The 21723-nt window shown below is 35.8% G+C and overlaps 1 protein-coding gene across 2 annotated transcripts in view; it reads right to left on the reverse strand.

The window, feature by feature from the left end:
* TOX4 (TOX high mobility group box family member 4) overlaps window positions 1-21723 on the reverse strand; it is a 28870-nt gene that overhangs the window by 5594 nt on the left and 1553 nt on the right. For both annotated transcript variants that reach the window (XM_074234919.1, XM_074234918.1), the window contains 6 exons: window positions 6351-6593; window positions 4806-5066; window positions 4153-4380; window positions 2912-2992; window positions 1735-2502; window positions 575-738 (listed from right to left, as the gene is read on the reverse strand). In XM_074234919.1, coding sequence (XP_074091020.1) covers window positions 575-738; window positions 1735-2502; window positions 2912-2992; window positions 4153-4380; window positions 4806-5066; window positions 6351-6593 — 1745 coding nt within the window. The remainder of the gene's footprint in view (window positions 1-574; window positions 739-1734; window positions 2503-2911; window positions 2993-4152; window positions 4381-4805; window positions 5067-6350; window positions 6594-21723) is intronic.

Genomic DNA, 21723 nt, shown 5'->3' on the forward strand with positions numbered 1-21723 from the left:
AACTAGGCTTTAAGACTTATTAAGTAAAGCACATCCTTGGTATTTCTATGTATTTGATATAAGCTAGTATGAATTTTTATCAAACTTTTGTTTTAGCTAGAGTGCTAGGAGTTCAAGGAAGTAAAGATTCTTTAAAAGGTATAGTTGTGTGTAAAGATAATTTTCATTCTAAACAGGCTTGTGCATGAGGCCATTTTGCTGGAAACTGAAACTCCAAATATTTATTTCATCCTCTGATCCAGTGGGAAAAACATCAGACAACCTGTGTTCAAATTCCCCCTGTGCGGTTTCCTTATTATTACTCCCTCATATATTGTGTTACTTGTAAAAATGGATCTGAAAACATTTAAAATCTTAATAAATTAATAGGAATTGCACTATTATTGATTTAAGTGACGATATGCAGAAAAATCACCAGTATTTAAGGTCAGTCTGGTACTTGCCATTTATGAGTGGTATGAACCTGACAGAATAGTTTAAAGATCCAGGGTCTTGAAAACTCAACCTACTAGGCCAAATAAGCCTGGTGAATTTTTCTCTAAGATTAAAAAACCTGAATAGCTGTTAAACTCACCTGCAGTGCTTCACTACACACTCATTGCTGCAGTATTCATTGTCCCAGTCCTTACTCACAACTGGAGGGTTCTCACAACCTGACCTCACACATCGGGGCTGAGGAGAAAGTGTCACCGGAGATCCAGTCACCAGTTCAACATCCATCTGAGAAGGAGATTCAACCTATAAAAGGAAGATATCCTTAGTAAACTATCTCCACCTTGGGTACAGGCCTAAGGATTCAGGTATTAATTAGTCCTACCTTTGCCAGTCAAAATTCGATATCATCAACAAACAATCCAACAATTTAATTTGTTAAACAAAAGTGGAAATTTCTAAATTGTCTCCCTCCTATGAGTACCATATGTCAGAAGAATTATAAATCCCAAACTTTCTTTTTCTTGCTCCTAATTCATTGTATGTACATCCCTTTTAGGGATAGTTTTATAACCTCTCTTTAGGAACTACTTTGAAAAAAAAAATCAGACCAAAAGGCAGACTAGGAAATCATTTCAAATAAAATAGATAGGTCAAGGAAATTGAGATGTATGTCCTTTAAAAAGAAAGGGTAGTTAGGTGGCACAGTGGATAGAGCACCGGCCCTGGAGTCAGGAGTACCTGAGTTCAAATCTGGCCTCAGACACTTGATAATTACCTAGCTGTGTAGCCTTGGGCAAGCTACTTAACCCCACTGCCTTGGGAAAAAAAACTAAAAAAAAAAAAGGAAGGGGTAATATATGAAATTTGTTTCTCTTTCTAAACTGGCTATTGAGCCATAGCTGGGCTAAGTAGCTTATTTTTGGTGGAAATTTGGGCTTCAGCTTCTAGTGTAATGGAAAGAACAATGATCCTAGGCTAAAATTCCACATCATTATACACTTGGAACTCAGACTCATTTATAAAATGAGGCAACTGTACTAGCTGACTTCTGAGATCTCTCCAAACTCTAGGCTCTATGCTCCTAAATACTGAGTTCTGTGCTCCAACTTAGACTTTTCTCTTGAAAAAGCTGGGATAATACTCTTGGAGAAGATAAAGAATCAATATGTTGTGATGACTATTACTATGTTCAATATCTTTCAACTCAATGAATAGCTTCAAACTTAGTTCACATTTTCTTTGATTGCACACTTAGTACTTCCTACCTCCAAGGGAAGTGTTGAAAAGGCATTATCTTACCTCAGGTACAACATCTGTGATCATCTCAATTGGCTCAGGAGAAGTTGCCTCCACTGCATGGGGCTCAGGACTGGTGGTAACCGGCTGTTCAGGGCTACTCTCCAAAGCAGGTGGGACTGAGGCAGGTTGAATATGCAATGTAGGTGGAGGAACAATCTTGATCTGCAGAGGTGGCGGCTGCTGGAGGCTGAGACGAACTTTTTGCTGTGGGGGCTGCTGCATGGCCTGGAGCGGGGGAGGCTGCTGCAGAATGGTTACTTGTTGCTGACTGGGTGGCTGAGGCATCTGTTGCAGTGGAGGGGGCTGCAGTCGAGGTGGAGGCAACTGCATAGAAGCAGCAGCTGCTGCTGCTGCCTGCAACACAGATCGGGTAACAATCTTGGCTTGCTGACTCTGATCAATGGTAGATGTGCTGGTAGCTGCCTGGATTTGGCTTAACTGAAGCCCCTGGGAAGTCACCATTGTGGCTGGGATGACTGTAACCATGCCCCCTTGGGACATAGCAATAGAAGAAGTCAACTGGCTAGATGTCAACGTCTGTTTGGATATAATGATCTTGGTGATGCTGGTCTGGGCCCCTGTCCCACCAGATGTCTGGCTTGTCACATAGGATGAGAGGGTGGATTTAACCACAATGGAAGAGGAGAGGGAAGGGGCCTCTGTTGATGCTGGTGCTGGAGAGGCTGGTACAACAACTGTTGCAGCAGGAGATGGGGGAGGAGTTTGCTGTGGTGTCACTGGATCCAATTCCACTGTCTCCACAGCAGTCTAGGAGGATAGAGTGAGACCAACAAGTGTAATATAGCCTCATTACCTACCCATAAGCATCTACTAAGAGAGGTATAAAAGAAATCAAAAAGGTGATTTCTTCTTCCAAGTAAACTGCTGGAAGAAGAAATTGACCAGAATTAGGGCTAAAGCTTTTCTGGCAATCTCATGAACTAAAGCAGAAGTAAAGCTTCTAATGGGTCTCTGGATGGGAAAAATACTAGGTATAGAAAAAAAAAAATAAGCCTCTCCTCACTTTCCTCTCCAAAAATACAAAGTGATTTCATAATACAATGTTTTTTATATTTGCTAGGAAGCATCTCAAAAGATAACAGCTAATAAAGTTACTTCAGGTATTCCCAAGGGGTTTACTAACTTTAACAATATGGCCACCCCTTAATATTCTTACCTGACACACCTGATTAGCTTTATAAGCTGCCAAAGCCTTCAAATATTCCTTCTTGGCAGCTTCAGTTTTCCTTTTATAGACCTGCAAATAAGACAAGATGGTCAACACAAAATTTTGAGAGGAGGAAGGAAATGGTCATAACAGTATTTACACAGCCCTTTATGTTTACAAAATGCTTCACTTTTCTTAATCCAGTTAAAGAACCCAAGATGCAGGTTAACTGCATCTTCAGTATTCATAATAAATCAGTGTACAAACTGAGAAATGAACTCTCAAAACTTTAGCTAGCAAGTGAGATAAATAGTTAATTAACCACATAACTTCTCAATTATTAAATATCAAATTTACATGAAAGAGAAACTGGTAAAGAAAAGCTAAGTAGCTGTCCCAGTTTCTTATAGGGCTAAGAGGTTTTTACAGTGATCCAAGCAAAACAGTAATATATAATATAGGAGAGGAAGTGGGTCCACTGATGAAGCCACTCTTCCTTGGACTTGCCACAACCAGTTCCATCAGGGTCTACCTCTCCTCAGCATTTGTTTTTTAGTCAGATGGGATACTGATTTCAGTTTTCTCTTCCTGGTGTCATAAGCAGAGAACAATCTGGTAAGTTCTGACAAAACTCCTTAATGGGATGATTTTTAAAAAGCATAACAGAAGATAAAGAAATGAGTAAAGTAACAAGGGCTTGGGAAGCATATAGGAGAAATCACTGATAATATTCACAACATTTGTCAGAGGATACTGATAATAAAAAATATCACATCAAAGATACAGAATTGTAACTGCTAGAGATAATCTAAAAGTTTGGAAGACAGGCTTTCCTGGTCTTCAACATACATATAGGAATAACTATGGCCATGAAAAGTGCAAACTGATTTTTGACAGTTTTTTGTTCAAATCTTAGCCCAAATGAACACTACTTACTAGCCCTATGGCCCTGAGTAGGTCATTTCACATCTACTGAAAATCACTTTTCTCCTATTTAAAAATGGTATAATCATGCACTGCCAAACCCACAGGGTTATAAGGATGAAATGAGGACTTAAATAAACACTTTGTGATAATATGTGGTTGTGAAGATTTTAGACAAAGGATACTAATGAACTCAAGAGCTGACACTAAATAAATGTTTTAAAATGAATATGTAAGAGATAAATATTTCGGAGTTTTCTTTTCCACTAGAAAATTTTGTTAACTTATACTGTCTACTGCTAATCCTTGCTCCTCACATTTCTTACCTGTTTTTGCTCTTCTCCAAGGCTGTCCCACATGGAGGCCACAATTTTTGAAACCTCCCCAAAAGTGGCATTAGGATTCTGTCCTTTGATGGCTGCCTGTGTGTCACGGAAGAACAAGGCATATGCTGATACTGGTTTTTGGGGTTCATTGGGATCTTTCTTCTTCTTTTTCTTCGGAGTCTTCTGCTTTTTGCTCGACTCTACCACAATTGTCTTCTGACTGGGGAGCTGCAGAAAGGAAGGACAAAGGGAACCTTTATGTCTTAGGAGGTTAAAAAAATGACACATAATTTAAGGACAAGGAATGGGAAAGATGCCACTTAGCCACAAAGATATTTTCTAAAATTGCTCAAATAAAAGCAAGTATAAACTATCCATTGAACCAAAGGATCAAAACAAGAATGGGGAACAGTAATTGCAAAATTAGGGATTTTTGTACCCAGAAAACAAAAGATGGCCATACAGGAACGAAAGAAAAATAACTAGGATATAGATAGCCAGAGAGAGAGAGAGAGAGAGAGAGAGAGAGAGAGAGAGAGAGAGAGAGAGAGAGAGAGAGAGAGAGAGAGAGAGAGAGAGAGAGAGGAGTTTTACACTTGGGCATTATACTTGGATAAAATGAGGGTAAGCAGGTCTGCCATGGGATGTCTCACCCGCCGGAAATCCTCAACATCATCCTCATGAAGGGAGCTAGTTGGTGAAGGGGTGGTTGAAAGCCGATCCTCAGGTGACTGTGCAGATGGGAGGATGGTGCCACCCCCTAAACTCAAGCCAAGCTGAGAACTCAGCTCTGACTGGTCGATGGTGGTTAGCTGGCTGTGACCCATCAAGCCAGGTGACACATCTGTCATGGGCACGTCGATTGTGACAGGGGGGTTGGCACTATACTGAGTCCCTATCGAGTGGTCCAAGTCCTGAGAGGCAGATGAACATACATTCAGGCACTAATTGCTCCAGCTCCCACCCTCTTTCCCAGACTCAAGACACAAGTCATTGTAGCTACACAGGCACTTCCTTTTTATAATTTAATTTCCCTCTGGGGAACAACCTTTGACAGTTGTGTCATCACTTTAAACTGCAAGATAGCAATGAGAAGAAAAACTTTTAGTTGAGTATTATACAAGAAACAATCTTCCCTCTATATTTTGGCTAAAGTCTGTAGTTGGATATTCAATCAGGCTACAAGCATGACTGCAGAGACAGGCAATGATTGTCAGAGTTCCTGTCACTCTACTGACCTGCTTAAAGTAATTTCCTATACCATAACATTTATAGTAACAATAAAACAAAAATGAAGATACATAGTTAACCAAAAGATAAAGTATAGTTTTGTAGATTAAAAAAACAGAACAATGTTTATATTGTTTTGTAAAATCTGATCAATGATTCTGACTTAATGGGAAGTCAAGGATGATTCTCTAACCCCATGTTTATTACAACAAATGAATCTCTAACTTATGCAATGCATAGGAGGCTTTACTATCACCAGGAAGGTTTTCACAATATGAACAATGAAACAGCAGCTTAAAATCACTGATACAGGTAACAGCTACTTAAAGTACAAATTCTACAACAGGTTCACCTCTATGGAATGAACAGGCCTATTCATAAATATTAACAAATAACTAGAATAGTATTATTTTCAGGGAAAATCAAAATATGGGAAAACAAAGTTATATATCCAAAGGTCTCAAAACCACCATCAGAAACATAAGGTAAAGAACCCCTTTGACTATTACCTAACACATTACCTTTGAAAATTGCAACTGGCATGCAGAGCAGGCAATACAGATACTATCTGAAAACGTAACTGGGCTACATTTTAACCAAAGGAGTGACAGGAGCCAAGACACTGCACTCCTCCCTTCCCCATCCCCCAACTTTCCAATAAAACAGTTTTGAAGTAAATTTATAGCTTATGCCAAAGCTCTAAATCACTTATACTTCAGAGTGCTATTCATATTTGAAAAATGAAAAACATTTGCTAATGAAATTGACCCAAACTCATTTTTTTTAATCACAATGCTGCCTCACCTGACCCCCCAAAAAAACTTTTTTTGGTCTAGAGTAGACAGGCTTAAGTACCAAGATGATAAGCCTTATACAATCACATGTATATAGCATCAAGCCTATGCAGTTGTGTCTTCTTCAATTCACCCCATGTTTGGGGTAAGCTTAATGATGCTTTTGCCTCTTACCATGGCCAAGCCCCCACTCAGGAGCCCCCCGCCCTGTTCCATCAAGCCATGAGTCATGGCCACAGGCATATCCAATGTCTGGACCCCATACTGGGCTGAAAAGCTGCCATCCTGTGAGGAGGTGGGGTCTCCCAGGTCATCAAAGTGGCCGATCACATCAGAGACAGCCAATGAGGGGTCAGAGTCCAACGAAATAGGAGGGATCTCAAATTCCTCATCACCCAGACTTGGAGTATGGAAGGTCTGAAGGGGGAAAAAAAGAGAGAATTAGTTAAGAGTAAGAGAGAAATATACTCATTGTTATAATAAGGGAACATGACAGTGCTGGGGGTTTCTCAATGTACTTCAGCTTGTGGTTCCATTCTAGTTATCAAACTTTTACAATGTGCATAGTTCTACCACGAACATTTCCTCTTGCCTCATCATCAAAGTCCTATCATCCACATAACTGTCTGTAAACATTGTCATGAGTTACTTTTTGAAGAATTTGTTGACAACCAACCAAAAAAATGAGACAAAGACAAGGTCAATGAAGCTTTATTTATTAACAGTGAGACACACTCCAAACAAATGGAAAGAAATGTGTATCTCTTATAAAACCACTGGACACATACACATACCACATGTTATATAAGCTAAAAAGGAAATTTGTGTGTTTGATTTTTTTTGTAGCCAATTATATGAGATAAAAAAAGAAATGTTTGTTACAACACAGTTGGTCAGACAAAAAGAAAATATATATCATTTATGACTTGAGTTAAAGAAGTGAGAAAGTCCTTGAAACAATTACAGGTGAAGGAAAAAGAAAATACTGAAGGCAGCTAGATGGCTTAAACTATTTCTCAATTTTGCTCCTGAGGGCTTACAAATCCGTTTTCAGTTGGTAACCTCAAAAGTATATTATTGTTTTATCTCTGAGATCTGGTAAAGATACTATGGAACCTTTGGCCTTCATGATCCATTTTTTTTATTTGTTAAACAATCCTGAGTGATATGTTCCCTTTGATCATAAAAGCATTCTTGTTTTGCACTGGATTTATGTAGCACATAAAGGGCCTATGACCTGAACAGGGGTCAAGATGGACTGGATTTTTAACTTGGGCCTCTCCTTTTTAACACCCACTGTGTCTCTTCATAAACCTATTGGATATTAGAGCTATTCGCCTATATTTTTTCATGCTACCCAAGGCAGTGCTCATAAAAATAACTGCTTGACCTCTGATGGGAATTCATTGACAACGGTGGCATTAACAAACTTGGCTCTAACTCAGTGAAGCGATTAGCACTTTTTGGATAACCTGTCAGAGAAATACACCAGGGACTCATTTTTCTTCTTATCTGGATGTATAGTACAGAGTTCTATGCCTTGAATTAAAGAATCTCTGTCTTAAACCAGCAGGGCACAGTGGGTAAGATTGTTAAGAGTCTTGTAAAAGTCAATTAGGAAGACCCCCTTGTTTATATGGTGCATTTCCACTTGAAATATTATTAGCAGTTTCTATTATGGCAGTCCTTTCTCCTGGGGAGAACAAGGTTTCCATTAAGTGAATTACATATTCCAAGTTGGGTTATAACCACTAAATATGGTCTGAAAATGGGTTATAACAGCTGCAGGATCATCACCCAAATTTAGGGTTATCTTTTCTCCAAATGGAGAAATGGACTGAAAGGATTATATTCTCAAACAGGCATCAGGGCTACCTCTCTGGCCTGATAAACCCTTCCCACATGAGGAAAAACGAAGGTAGGCTATTGTCCATTTGTAGTTGTAGAAGGTGAAGAAAAAGACAGAATTGCAAAGAGAGGAGGCAGACTAAAGAATGGAGAACTGGTTGGAAAATAAGACTCAAGAGTTTCCCAGCAATACCACTAATTCAACTGGTCTATGTGAGGTTTAGGAGAGTAAGAAAAAAAAACCTTAAATTTCTCAGTATAAACAAAAATTACAAATATTGGGCGGCTAGGTGGTGTAGTAGATAAAGCACTGGCTCTGGAGTCAGGAGTACCTGGGTTCAAATCCGGTCTCTGATACTTAATAATTACCTAGCTGTGTGGCCTTAGGCAAGCCACTTAACCCCATTTGCCTTACAAAAAAGCCTAAAAAAAAAATATTGACCAAAACAAATCATCAAAATCTTTAACTTTTCAAATCATGCCTATGCATATCCAAATAGTTTTTCTTTGTCATCACCAGTTGGATGAGGAATTTAACCTTAACCCATGATGCAAGAAGTTTATGCAAGGGGGATCCTATAAGAATACTCAAGTTTGACCTCATATCTCTTCCTGGGTGTCCCCAGTGAAGAGTTTTCCTCCTCAAAACTCTCTTGAAAGAATTTCTCTGAGAATTCCCCAAAGCTTCCAGTTTGCCTCTGAGAAGTTCCAACAAAGACCTTCCTAAAATATCTAAGAAACCTCCAAAGTAGTTCTTTCTAATCAGTATATTTTCTGTTCTGTCCCTAACCATAAAAGGCTCAATTATCCAGGGATTTGTTTTTGATGTGATTTTCCAATGCTTCTCAGTCAATAACTTTAATGAGGGTTCAGTCCTAGGATCTTTTTTTTTTTTTTTTTACTGGTTTTCAATCTTACCAGTGTAACATCTCCTCAGGATCCTCAAGGTATTTTCCAGGCAGAAGAAATGCTGCTCCACTTCTAAGAAGAAATCTCTTAATTGTAGAAAACATAGATCTCCTTCTTTATCTAAAAGGAGTGATCCTGCTTGCACCATTAACCTTTCCCGGTTGTCTAAGGGATTCACTCTCCCTCTAGCTTTAGAGGCTCTCCCATACAAAAAATACTAGAGCTGCTTTGAGGACATGATTTAATGGTGTCAAGAACTTTCAAAGAAAAAACATATACCTCCCTTCTAATGGTAGCTAATTTTCTAGGAGCTAGGAGTCCTTGTCTGAAGAGTCACATGGTTCAACTTCCTTTGGTCTCTGCCCCTTCAGTCTAGTCTTATTGACTTAAATGGGTGTGGTAACCACAATCCCTTCATGGCCAGTACAGTTCCCCCCACAATAGGTGAAGTGATACCTCAAGAAATCTAGTCAGAATTTCTGTTTGGCTATAAATCTAAGAGAAACCTCAAGGAGGCCTAAAAAGCTATCATCTATCAAGAAACCACGGGGTGGCTAGGTGGTATAGTGGATAAAGCATCGGCCTTGGAGTCAGGAGTACCTGGGTTCAAATCCGGTCTCAGACACTTCATAATTACCTAGCTGAGTGGCCTTGGGCAAGCCACTTAACCCTATTTGCCTTGCAAAAAAAAAAGAAAGAAAGAAACCACATGGTTCAGCATGGTCCCTTGACCTGCGCTTTTTGCAATGGCTCAGCTTATCCAGTCATTTTAAGTCCAGCTGTCTCAGGTCCTTGTTTATGAATCTAGAGGAAGCACACAAGTATTCCTAACACCAGAGAGCTCAAAGTGTTCCAGTTGGCAGTTCTTACTTTCAAGATTGCAATCACTGCTGACCACTCATAACAACCTCAGGACAACTGCCACCAACCTTAGCACCTGAGTACATTAGTTCATAAGTAGAAAAGCTCCTGGAGAGAGTCCCCCATTGGCTTCTTTTCAGGTGACCAACAGGTTAAGTCCTAGTCCTAGTTTATGGCTAAGAACTATAATATAGTGTTTTTATACAGAGACCCAGACACTGGTTCCAAAATGAAAGACAAGTTTAAATAATCAGTAATTGGAAATTTAAAATCAATTTTACACTCAAAACCCTATTTTATGCTCAAAAAGTTTAAAGAAAAAGGAAAAAGGAAAAAAAGGGAGGAAGGTCTACCAAAAACTGGCTAGCTTCTCAGACCCTGAGGTCAATCAGAAAACACTCATCTAGTGGAAAAGGGAAGTGACATTGGCCAAAAGAAAAAAAAATTAATTTGTACTGAAAAATTTGGTAAGCACTTTAAATTTCAGGATTTTAAAAAAATTTTAATTTTCCCTAAATTTAAAATTCACCTTACTGCTCTGGAGACTTTCTTAAATATCTAACAAAGAAACACCTAATTTAATTTGAAAAGGATTGGTAGTTCCTTTTTCAAGCCTAATTAGGGATCCTCTTTCAAAATGAAAATAAAGAGACCATTAATTTAGAAATAAAGGCAGACAACAGCTGCAAGTTTGGAAAGGCTCACCTGTAGCTCAAAGAATCTGGGTGCAAATGTTGAAGGGAGTCCAACCCCTCCCAGGGCCATCTTCTTCACAGGAGCCAGAGGTGAAAATAATCAGCCAAGCTCACTCCTGTTTGGGTCCCTTGGGGAGGGTGATCAAAGGGGACCAGTTCCATACTTCAACCCCCTGGCTGGCATTGCCAAAATATAAACTGCAAAAATCCAATCCACAGCAAAAGGAAATTGAACTAGATCAACTTACTAGGAAATCCAGTGGTCCATAAGCAATTAGATCCAAGAGCTTCCTCAAAGTCAATGATCCCTTAGCTCAGAGATCAGCCACTTTTATGGACCTTTGGAGGTCATTAAAAGCAGAATCAACCACTATTTTGTCAGCAATACTTTGTCAATCTTTTCAGACTATAAAAACAAAAGAACTGCTTTATCAAGTATAGTTAATTCACATAGTATTGAGGAGGTAGAAGGGAGTGCTAACATATCAATTTCCTAATATGATAAAAAGTCATTATTATAGGCCTAATTAATAAAGTATAAATCTATTCAAACAGAAGCAATATTATCATCAATGTATGAGTTAATTGTAACCTACATGACTTCTTATTCTTATAAGCATTAACTAAAACTTAATTCTATTCCACTTAACTCAAATATAATCACTAATATCCATTAAATCACAATTAAACTGAATAGGGGCTCATCAAAATTATTTTCACATATGCTTATATTAAATGACCATTTCCACCTTATTTCTATGGCTACAATGGTATTTCTTCTAGTGGGTCCACTAGTAAATCCAACCTGCTAGTGATAAGACTTAGAATGATTTAGTGAGGTCTGAAAAAAAATCTAATCACATTGGCCTTCTAGTAATTATTTTACCTGGTAAAATGAGCGCTTCTGTCTCTTGATATTATCAGGGAGATAATTCAAGCAAGAAAAATATGATTTTAAAAGTTCTCTGCAACTATATAAAGCAATTCTATATGTGAAAATCCCAAAAACCGACTTGGGAATGTACAATTACTTAAAAATCTATTCAAGTCTATTTATTTAGACAATTTTAGACATTCACATATCCTTTGTGGATACTTAAATAAATCTGAAAGAAATTCAATATTTTATCCTACCTTTATCAGTCAGGATCTCCATTACCTCCAGGATCAAATTTAAAATATATCAATTGGGGGCAGCTAGGTGGCACAGTAGACAGAGCACCGGCCCTGGAGTCAGGAATACCTGAGTTCAAATCTGGCCTCAGACACTTAATAATTACCTAGCTGTGTGGCCTTGGGCAAGCCACTTAATCCCATTGCCTTGCAAAAAATATATACATATATATAAAATCTCAAGTAGGAACATTATCTTTATTTGGTCTTTTATCATTGTTATTACTGGAACAAAAGCAGAATTTCTAATAGTAATACTAATAGAGCTGCATCTATCACAAGTCCTTTAACGATATTACCTGGAAAGGTAAACTGGAAAACATATCCTGGTTCCAAAAAGAAAGTGCTATTGCTGATTTTCTTAAAGTAAAGTTTACTAGTAAATTAAAAATAAGAGCATTTTATATCTTTATTACTTATTACAACACCTTTTGAGGATATAGTTTATAAAGGTAAGGGGAAGTTTTATTTATCCAGAAAATGTGTGCAACTACATGATACATGAAATATATATATAAGTATTAAGTCAATTAACAAGGAGACTAGTTTAAGGACTGATTTGTCTTAGGGTTAGGAAGTTGAGATAAGTAATGACCATAAAGTCTGAACAGTAGAAATAAAAGCAGTAAGATCCTTTATACCTGGTAGCTATGTTAAATAAGTAGAACAATGAGATTCATTTTAAAAGCTTTTCTATACAATAAGATAACTTTTTACCCATTTTCTCTTTGGCTGTGTTAGTTTTGGAAGAATCTTAGTTCCTCTGTAAACCAAAATACTATTTTAAAACTTAGGAGGGTTCTCATTACTCACATATATTCTTTCAAATTCTTCTTTCATAGAACCGTTAAGATTTTGACCATGACAAGGCCAAAGATCCCAAGAACCTAGCAAGTTCTCAAAGAACTTCACAAATAAGACTTTCCAAAGTCTTTCTTATCTTTCCCAAACACTAAGCAATTTTTTTTTTGCACAAAACTTACCCAAAAGAATCCTTGAGGGTCTTTATGACCTTCATAACCATACGAACACCATTTTATTGACAAATGTTTAGCTCAGGGGCAGCTAGGTGGCATCGTGGAAAGAACACTGGCACTGGAATCAGGGGAACCTAAGTTCAAATCCAGCCTCAGACACTTAATAATTACCTAGCTATGAGACCTTGAGCAAATCACTTTACCCCATAACAAACAAAAAGTTAGCTCAAATTAATAATTTCACAGCATTCAGAGCAAAAGAGCTAATTTCTTTTTTTTTTAGGTTTTTGCAAGGCAAATGGGGTTAAGTGACTTACCCAAGGCCACACAGCTAGGCAATTATTAAGTGTCTGAGGCCGGATTTGAACTCAAGTACTCCTGACTTCAGGGCCAGTGCTCTATCCACTGCGCCACCTAGCCACCCCCAGGAGCTAATTTCTTAATAATACTATAAGTTATCATTCAATAAATTAACAATACAATGGCTTCCAAAATCATGAGAAAAATTATATTAACATAAAACAATATTGAAGATTTAAAATATGAATACAAAACAAAACTTATTAACAGTAAAATGACATTAATCCACTTGAATGTATCTCAATAAGAGGAAAAATGCCAAACACTTATACTGTTTGCATTCTGAGATAAGTATAAAGTAAGTATCACTTTTGCACTTAATAGTTACAAAGGTGACTCCAGTGATTTACACTTAAAAATTTTTTTATTTTTATTTAAGGCAATAGGGTTAAGAGTGACTTACCCAAAGTCACAAAGCTAGGCAATTATTAAGTGTCTAGGCTGGATTTGAACTCCAGGGTCTGTGCTCTATCCACTGTGCCACCTACCTGCCCTTCCACTGTACCACCTAGCTGCCCAGTTTATACTTATAGAACCAAGCAACTATGCTTGAATTATTTCTCCAATTAATTTATCAAATTCATGAATTAAAATTTTAAATTGGTCAAAACCTGAAATTGTCATAGTATGAGTGAAAAATCTTTAATACTATAGTACTGCTTTGGGAAAATCAAAACTGGATTGCATTTTTACAAACTTTTCTATGTCTAAAATTATTTAGGTCAGTAGTCTCCAACTTCCTCTAATTTTGTCTTCCTTTCTTCCCACAAACTGATCAAAGTCTGGCAAAACCACAGCAATTCTCTAAACACTAATTCAATGCTTTTCCCCCACTGTTAACTTTCTGTCCTTCACCTTTTTGCTTCCAAATCCTATCAAAATGGTTTCAGAACTAATTTTAACTCTCTTGAACCTTTCCTTTGCAAATTTAACACTCTTTCCTTATACATTTCAAATTCATTATAAAACTTTACTTTTTTATCTGAAACCTGAAGATTTACAGTTTCTCATTTTGTCAAAGAACTAGTTTCAATATGGTTTTACTTAGAAGCAGCAATAAGGCATAATGGATAGTATGTTGGGCTTAGAAGCAGGAAGATTTGCATTCAAATTTGGCCTGACATTTATTAGCTCTGTGAACCTGGGCAAGTCAGTTAACCACTGTCTGCCTCAAATGTTTATTACAGACTAGATATGATATACAGTAGTGAGTGCAGTAACACTGTAAGCATACTATCAAATATTAATTTGATAAATTCAAAGATTTAAGTTTTGTGGTTAAAAACTCACCATTTGAAAAAAATCGGGAAAACTGAAAAGCTATTAGTTAAAAACTAGGCATAAACAAACATCTTTTACCATATATCAAGATTTACCTTGGCAATTAAGTTCTGCTATTTCATTCACAGGAGACTACATTGATAAAGTAAACCATTCTCCTAAAATGAAATTTTTCTAATTCCCAAATCATTTACTTTTTGCTTTAAAAATGACTCTTTTTGGGGCAGCTAGGTGGTGCAGTGGATAGAACACCAGCCCTGGAGTCAGGAGTACTTGAGTTCAAATCGGATCTCAGACACTTAATAATTACCTAGCTGTGTGGCCTTGGGCAAGCCACTTAACCCCATTGCCTTGCAAAAAAAAAAAAGTCTCTTTTGAACATTGTACACAATAACAGCAACATTTTGTGATAATCAATTATGATAAAATTAGCTCTTAGCAATAGTGATCAAACACAATGTTAAAAGACTTGTGATGGAAAATGCAGCCCACATTCAGATAAAGAACTATGGGAACTGCAAATCATTTGATATGATTGAATGTAAATTAAAGCATACTATTTTTCACTTTGTTTTTTCTTTCTTGTGGTTTTCCCTTTTGATCTGATTCTTCTTTTACAACGTGACTAATATGGAAATATGTTAATATGACAGCACGTACAATATATCAGATTGCTCGCTGTCTTGGGGAGGGGGAAGGAAGTAAGGGAGAAAAATTTGGACCTCAATTTTACAAAAATGTATGTTGAAAACTATCTTTACATATAATTAGGGGTAAAAATATTAAGATAAAAGCAAAAAAGTCTCTTTTTTTCCAAGCTGGAGAGAAAAGTCAATAGTTGCACTAGGTGGTTCTTAAGTCTTTAAAACTTCAAATTGCAAAAGTGTTGGAATCACTTAAGACAAAAAATTTGTATTGTTTCAATTCTACTTAGTAATGAGAATTTATCTATAGTCAGTGAAATCACTGTCTTTCCCCACATTAAACAAATCATTCACTCTAGGAGGGGAGAAAATATTAGAGAACTCTGGATACTGTTCATATGTAAATTTCACAAAATTTCCTTAAAAGGTCCAAACACTGGGCCTAGAATTAGAACTCCAGTTCAAATTTGAAGTCCTTCACTTTAAAAGCTTTATAACCTGGGCAAACAAACATCTTTAACCTCACAGGGCTGTCATGAGAATGAAATAGTATTTGTAAATGGTTCAGCATTTGCCTGGTACCTAATAGATACTACATATTTATTCCCCACCCTAGGGTTCTGTACTCCCAAGATCCCTTTTCAACATACAACAAAACATTTAAACTACATTCTCTTCATAATATGGAAAAAAGTTAAATAGATTATGCTTGTCATAAATTTACCTTATAATTTTTTTTAGCATCAAAAATCCCTGTAAATGGGAAAACCCTCTATCTGGTTTTCAATTCTGCTCCCCTAACTTGGCCAGAATTAGATACAAACAGAAATAAGACTATATTCTTTGAAAAATTTTGAATTTCTCAGTATAAAATTGACATTTCTTTCCAACCTTTTTCATTTAACTATCAGACCACAGGAAAATGTCAATTGCATTTATCAGGACATAGAATACATTTTTAACTATTTCCTATCTGGTCTTAAGTTCTTCTTTCACCAGAGAATCTTTTTTTTGACCTGTTGGGGTTGTTTTTGCAAGGGCCTAAGGTCACACAGCTAGATAAATATTTTGTAACTGAGTCTGGATTTGAACTCAGGTCCTCCTAAATTCAAGAGCAGTGCTGGATCTACTGTGCCACCTAGCTGTCCCCTCCAGACAATCTTTCAAGCCAGTGACAAATTTTTTTGATTCCTTCAACTGATCCTTTTAAAATTGTAAAATTTCATGATCAAAGGTTCCACATGGTAGACCCAGCTATTTAATAGAAAAAACAAATCATATTATATGTTATGTTATGTTATGTTATGTTATATTATGTTATATTATGTTATATTATGTTATATTATGTTATGTTATGTTATGTTATATTATATTATATTATATTATATTATATTATATTATATTATATTATATTAGTGTGTGCATATATACAGCAATTAGATTAACTAAGTTCAACAAATCTATACTTAGAAAGATAATCCCTTCCTAGAATTTTCCTCAAATTAGCCAAAACATATCCCAGAAGGTTTTGTTCCAGAATAGACTAGCTAAATTCCATAATGATCAGTGATCACTTGACCATTTATCAAAAATTTTTATCAGAATTCTATCATTAGACATAGAGATAGTACTGACTTCTCAAGATTTACTCCATAATTATACCATAATCAGAAAGACAGGAAAGACAATAAAAGATAGAAAACATGACTAAGAGACAAATCAGAAAAGTCTCCTGCTTAAGTGCTTACAGGAGATGAGGTGGCAGGACACAAGGTTCAGAGAGAGCCTAGTTCTAACCAGGCATCACCTGAAGTCCCTGAAGTATGAGGTTGTTTGGTTGAATCTTGGCATTCTACTTCAGTGACTGACTCTGTGAATCTTTAAATTTAGAGTTTAAAGGTATCTGACTACAATTTTATCAGCCTTCTCAGTTCTCTCTCTAGAAGTTTCCAAATAGGTGAACTTACCTGATAGAAGCTGGAAAATTGCTGAATTTGGGGACTAGGAGAGCATGAGTTGGTCAGTCCCCATTTGGGTCATCAAGAATTTTCAGATGAGTTTTGTCACACAAGTTTCCAATAGTTGAGTCCACTTACTAGCTACTGCCAAATGACTGGCAACAAGATAGACAGGCACTGCAGTTTTATTCACTCAAAGTGAAACACACATTACCAGCAAGTGGCTGGAAATGTATGTGTCTCTCTTCTAGAATAAATGAATACATCTGTGTAGAATAAATGAATATATATGTACACATATATGTATCCATGTTGTATACACATATCCAGCAGTTTTTTTAAAGATACACATACATCTATGAATGTATATTATTACGTGAAGTACACAGGAAATAAGATTTGTTATGGTCATGACATAAAGAAGAAATATGTATTTGCTATAATACAGTTGATTACATAAGAGGATATCTAACACTAATGGCATGAGATAAAGAAATATGGATATTCTTGAAATAATTACAAGTGAAAGAAAAAAATTATGGAAAGTCAGATGGCTTAAATCAGTCCTGTAATTTTTTTATAGAGTAGAGTATGTGCTTAGGTCACATATAAGCAAATGATGAATTAGAACAAAATAGTTATATGGACACTTAACACTATTCTCAGAACTATTATGATTTTCAATTATCTTAATTCTTTTACTGATCTCTATCATCTTGGGTTACAGAATAGTTGTAAAGGGTTTTATCTTAACCTTTTACTTCTGTGATTATATTCTAAATATATAATTCAGCACCTTTAATTTGGATTACTCTTGCCTAGCCCTTCTCATTCTGATGGATTTACTTCTCTAAAGTTTCTGATATTTACCAATTACTTCACAATGGGTATATCAAAAATGAATTTACCTCTAGGCCTTGAAAAGAGATCCTGAAGTACATTTAGAGGAATCATCTGTCCCTTAATCTTACCAAGTTTGAATAATCTCTGACGTTTCATTAGAAATCACAAAGTTTGCCAAGGAAGCACTAACAATTTTGAAATAATGTTGACAGGAAAAACCTACAGTCAAAAAATATGCTGCTTAGAAACTAATATGACAAATACCTATAATTCTTCAAAGTCCCCTTTGCATTTGCAAATGCTGGGGGGGGGGGAAGTGATGACTTGCCAAGTTAACACAATTTTTTTTATCTTTCTGGTTAAAACAGTTATATTTATTTTTTGGTAAAAGGTTATAATCCTTCCTCAGATTCAGAGACTGGGTCACTAACACTACAACCTTGGTAATTACTGATTGATTCTAACAAATGATGCAGGAAACTGGCTCAGTGACTTTAGCTATCCTTTTCCTACTTGAGAAATTAAAATAAAGTAAGTCTATTAGAACTTGTCACTGGCTGTTTTACACTCAGTGTATTCTTCTACACAATCTTGGATTTGAAAATTCAATAAGCCTATGTCAACATACTTCAAATAGCAATAAGAGAATAATCAATACAATCAAATTCTATGAATTTTTCAGGTATAATGAATTTCATAATACTCAATAAACAAAAGCGTATTCTTTTTTTTTTTCCAAACCCAGAGCAGGATCACTATAATACTACAGGCTTCATTAAATCTTACCCAGGTTTCAGGAAATTTAGGTGGGAAATGGAATGCCCAGTCTTGTTTCTAGCTAAATTGGCAAATGAAAAGAAATTCTTCATTAAAGGGAAAGTCATGTAAACACTTCACTCTTTTCATATTCCAGGCTCATGAAATCTTTATGTTTACTGTGCTTGCTGCTTTGATGATGGTAAGGAAATTCCTGTTTTTTTCTCTCTGGTAGGGGTGCCTTGGATGTTGGAGGTGCAGAGTATAGGACAAGTGAAGTATAAATGCTTCTTTAGTTAAGTTCTGTTGATGCTTTAAAAAAAAAATTACTGCTTCCAATTCCCATTCCAAATCCAGAACTTCTTGCAATAAAGACAACTTCTCCTTAGCAGACGCAAATTATTCTGGAGAAAGAAATTTGCTTCTTTCAAGATAAAGCTACATGCTCATAAAGAATAACCAGCACATTAATGGAGATCAGAATAGCACATATACATTGTAGAAGCAGTTTTCAAATTTTTTCAGTCTTCTAAGAACTTTACCTTAGGTGAAAAAAAATCTGTTTTGTCACTCCATTAATTTTTACTTGCCACACCTCCAAAAGGTCACCCAAAAATAGCCAACAAGTTAATAGGAAAAAACCTCCATGATAAACATAATTTAATTTTTAAGAGAAACAAAACTACAGGAAAATTTGGAAGATTGGAAATTAGTTTAAAAATGAAAGAACTTTAAAAACTCAACTAGATAACATAATAAATGGAGAGATTCATTCTAATTTTTCTATTATTAATGTTAGAAAATCTGCAGAGTAAAAAATAACTGAATTACAATGAATGCAGGATATCAAAATTATTTTCTTTCACTGGAAATGTATGTTAATAAGCTCAGATAAGCACTATTATTATGGCAAATCCATCGGGAAACAAATTATTTAAAACAAAACAAAAAGTCCTTCCTTACAATAACAATTACAGTGACATTCTATATAGATAGAAATTACTAATTACTCCTGGTAATCATTCGGTGAAACCATGTCCTAAAATATTTAGTGGTCTTATATGGGTGATAGCCAAAGAGAGAGAAACTAGTGCATTTTCAATACTTTAAAAGAAAAAAGTCTGTCACCTGTTTATTTGCTATATATATATATATATATATAGATAGATATAGACATATAGATATATATTAACAACTTTATCAGCCATGAGTTTTATGCCGATGATCAATGAAAATCTGTGCTATAACAAATGGTAAGGTCTTCTGAGACAGGTCACACACATTGTAGATATATTTTTCCTCTGTGATAAAGCTCTAACAAATGCCACAAATGACTACTTTTTCTCCCAAAGGAGTTTATTGTCTTTTTCTCCCCCAAAGAAGAGGGGGAAGGGAAAAAACAGCATTTATTTAATAGTACCTACATTATTATCTCAATTAATCCTCACAACAACTCTGAAAATTAAGTGCTGATATTATTCTCACTTTACAGTTGAGGAAACTGAGGCAGAGAAAATAAGTGCTTTGCCCAAGATCACAAAGTAGCAAATATCTGAGGTCAAATCTGAACTAAGGTCTTTCTGACATTAGCCACTGTACCACCTAGCTGCCCCAAGAGGGATCAAAAAACCACAGAATGACCCTAAATCTAAAACTTTCTTATATATATAACATACAGATGTCTCCTACTCACCAATAGCTGGTCAATAGATGATTAATTTTTTTAGCCACAATAATTCAGTACTAATTCATACTAAGTTAGGGAGGGTTTCATGGTTGGCACATTTCCATAAATAAAATCAAGGGACCTTGATGATTTAAAATATTCAAGTATAGACAAGATAAACATTCTGGAGTTCACAACATTCCAGACAATTAATGAAGCTAAACTGCAAACAGCTAACATTTATTTATATAGCACTTTATGGTTTGCAAAACACTTGATTAAATATAAAAAAGGAATATACTTTAAAATTCATTCATTGAGGGCATGAACTATTTTTTTTCTAGTTTGTATCTCTAGCACTTAGAACAGTGACTGACACAAGGTAATAAAATGGCTAGACTTCATTATATCAAATGGATAGACTGACTTGGAGTAAAAGAAGATCTGAGTTTAAATCCTGTTGCAATCAAGAAATCACTTATTTGACAAGTCACTTCTCTTCAACAGTTTCCTAATCTATAAAATAGGATAATAGCAATCTGCTTTGCAGGGTTGTTGTAAAGATTAAATCATAATGCTTTCTAAAGCTTAAAGCACCACAATAATGCTCCCTATTTTTAATGATAGCAGTAACTGCTTATTGACAGCTGCAGACATTTTCCATTATGTAAGATAACAGAAGGAAGAGGATCTAAAATAGTGAATAATTTAAATCATTTATATTTGGAGCTAAAATCCTCCTTTTGTAATCACACTTAATAAATATCCACCAAACAATAACAGACAAGTCACTTAAACTTTTAATGTCCAAGGATGGGTTGTCCATCTGATGAACTCAAAGGTCTGGACAAATTAGACTCTATCTAGTGTCCTACTTTGAAGTCTCAGGGTGGGATTGGCTTTAGAAAGAACAAGTTCCAATTATTTCACTAAAAATGGAAAGAAATTGGCAACAGACTAGTTGTTGTCTAAAGACCAATTGAGATAATGTAGTAGTCTCCTACTCACCAGATAGTTGGTCAATAGATGATTAATTTTTTTAGCCACAATAATTCAGTACTAATTCATATACTAAGATAGGGAGGGTTTCATGGTTGGAACATTTACATATATAAAATAAAGGGACCATGAGGTTCTGAAATATTCAAATATAGACAAGGTTAATCTTCTGGAGTTTACAACATTCCAGATAATTTAAAGAAGCTAAATTGTAAAGGCATGAGTCAAGAAGAAGCTGAAGATGAGAAAACAGCATTGAAATCCATAAAGAAGCAATCAAAACTTGTAAAGGTCTATTTTTTGACTTCCCTTAAAATGGCAGCATGGTTAAGTTAGCATCATGTTATTAAGCCTTTCTATTTAGCCTTCTTAGAAAAGCCTGAAGTTTTATAGGGAATCTCAGGAGGAACAGAAGGTAATAAAATCAACTGAAGAGCAGAAATGAAATAAAGAGCTGTCCAGTTTCAAAATCCAATGCTAAGGGTAAGAAATAAAAGAAGCAATTGCAGATAAGCTGCATCCCATTCATAGATAGTAATCTTAGCTGAATCCTTAGGATGGATTGTGATATTTGCTG

The sequence above is a fragment of the Macrotis lagotis genome, chromosome 4, assembly GCF_037893015.1.
Source record: "Macrotis lagotis isolate mMagLag1 chromosome 4, bilby.v1.9.chrom.fasta, whole genome shotgun sequence".
Lineage (NCBI taxonomy): Eukaryota > Metazoa > Chordata > Mammalia > Peramelemorphia > Peramelidae > Macrotis > Macrotis lagotis.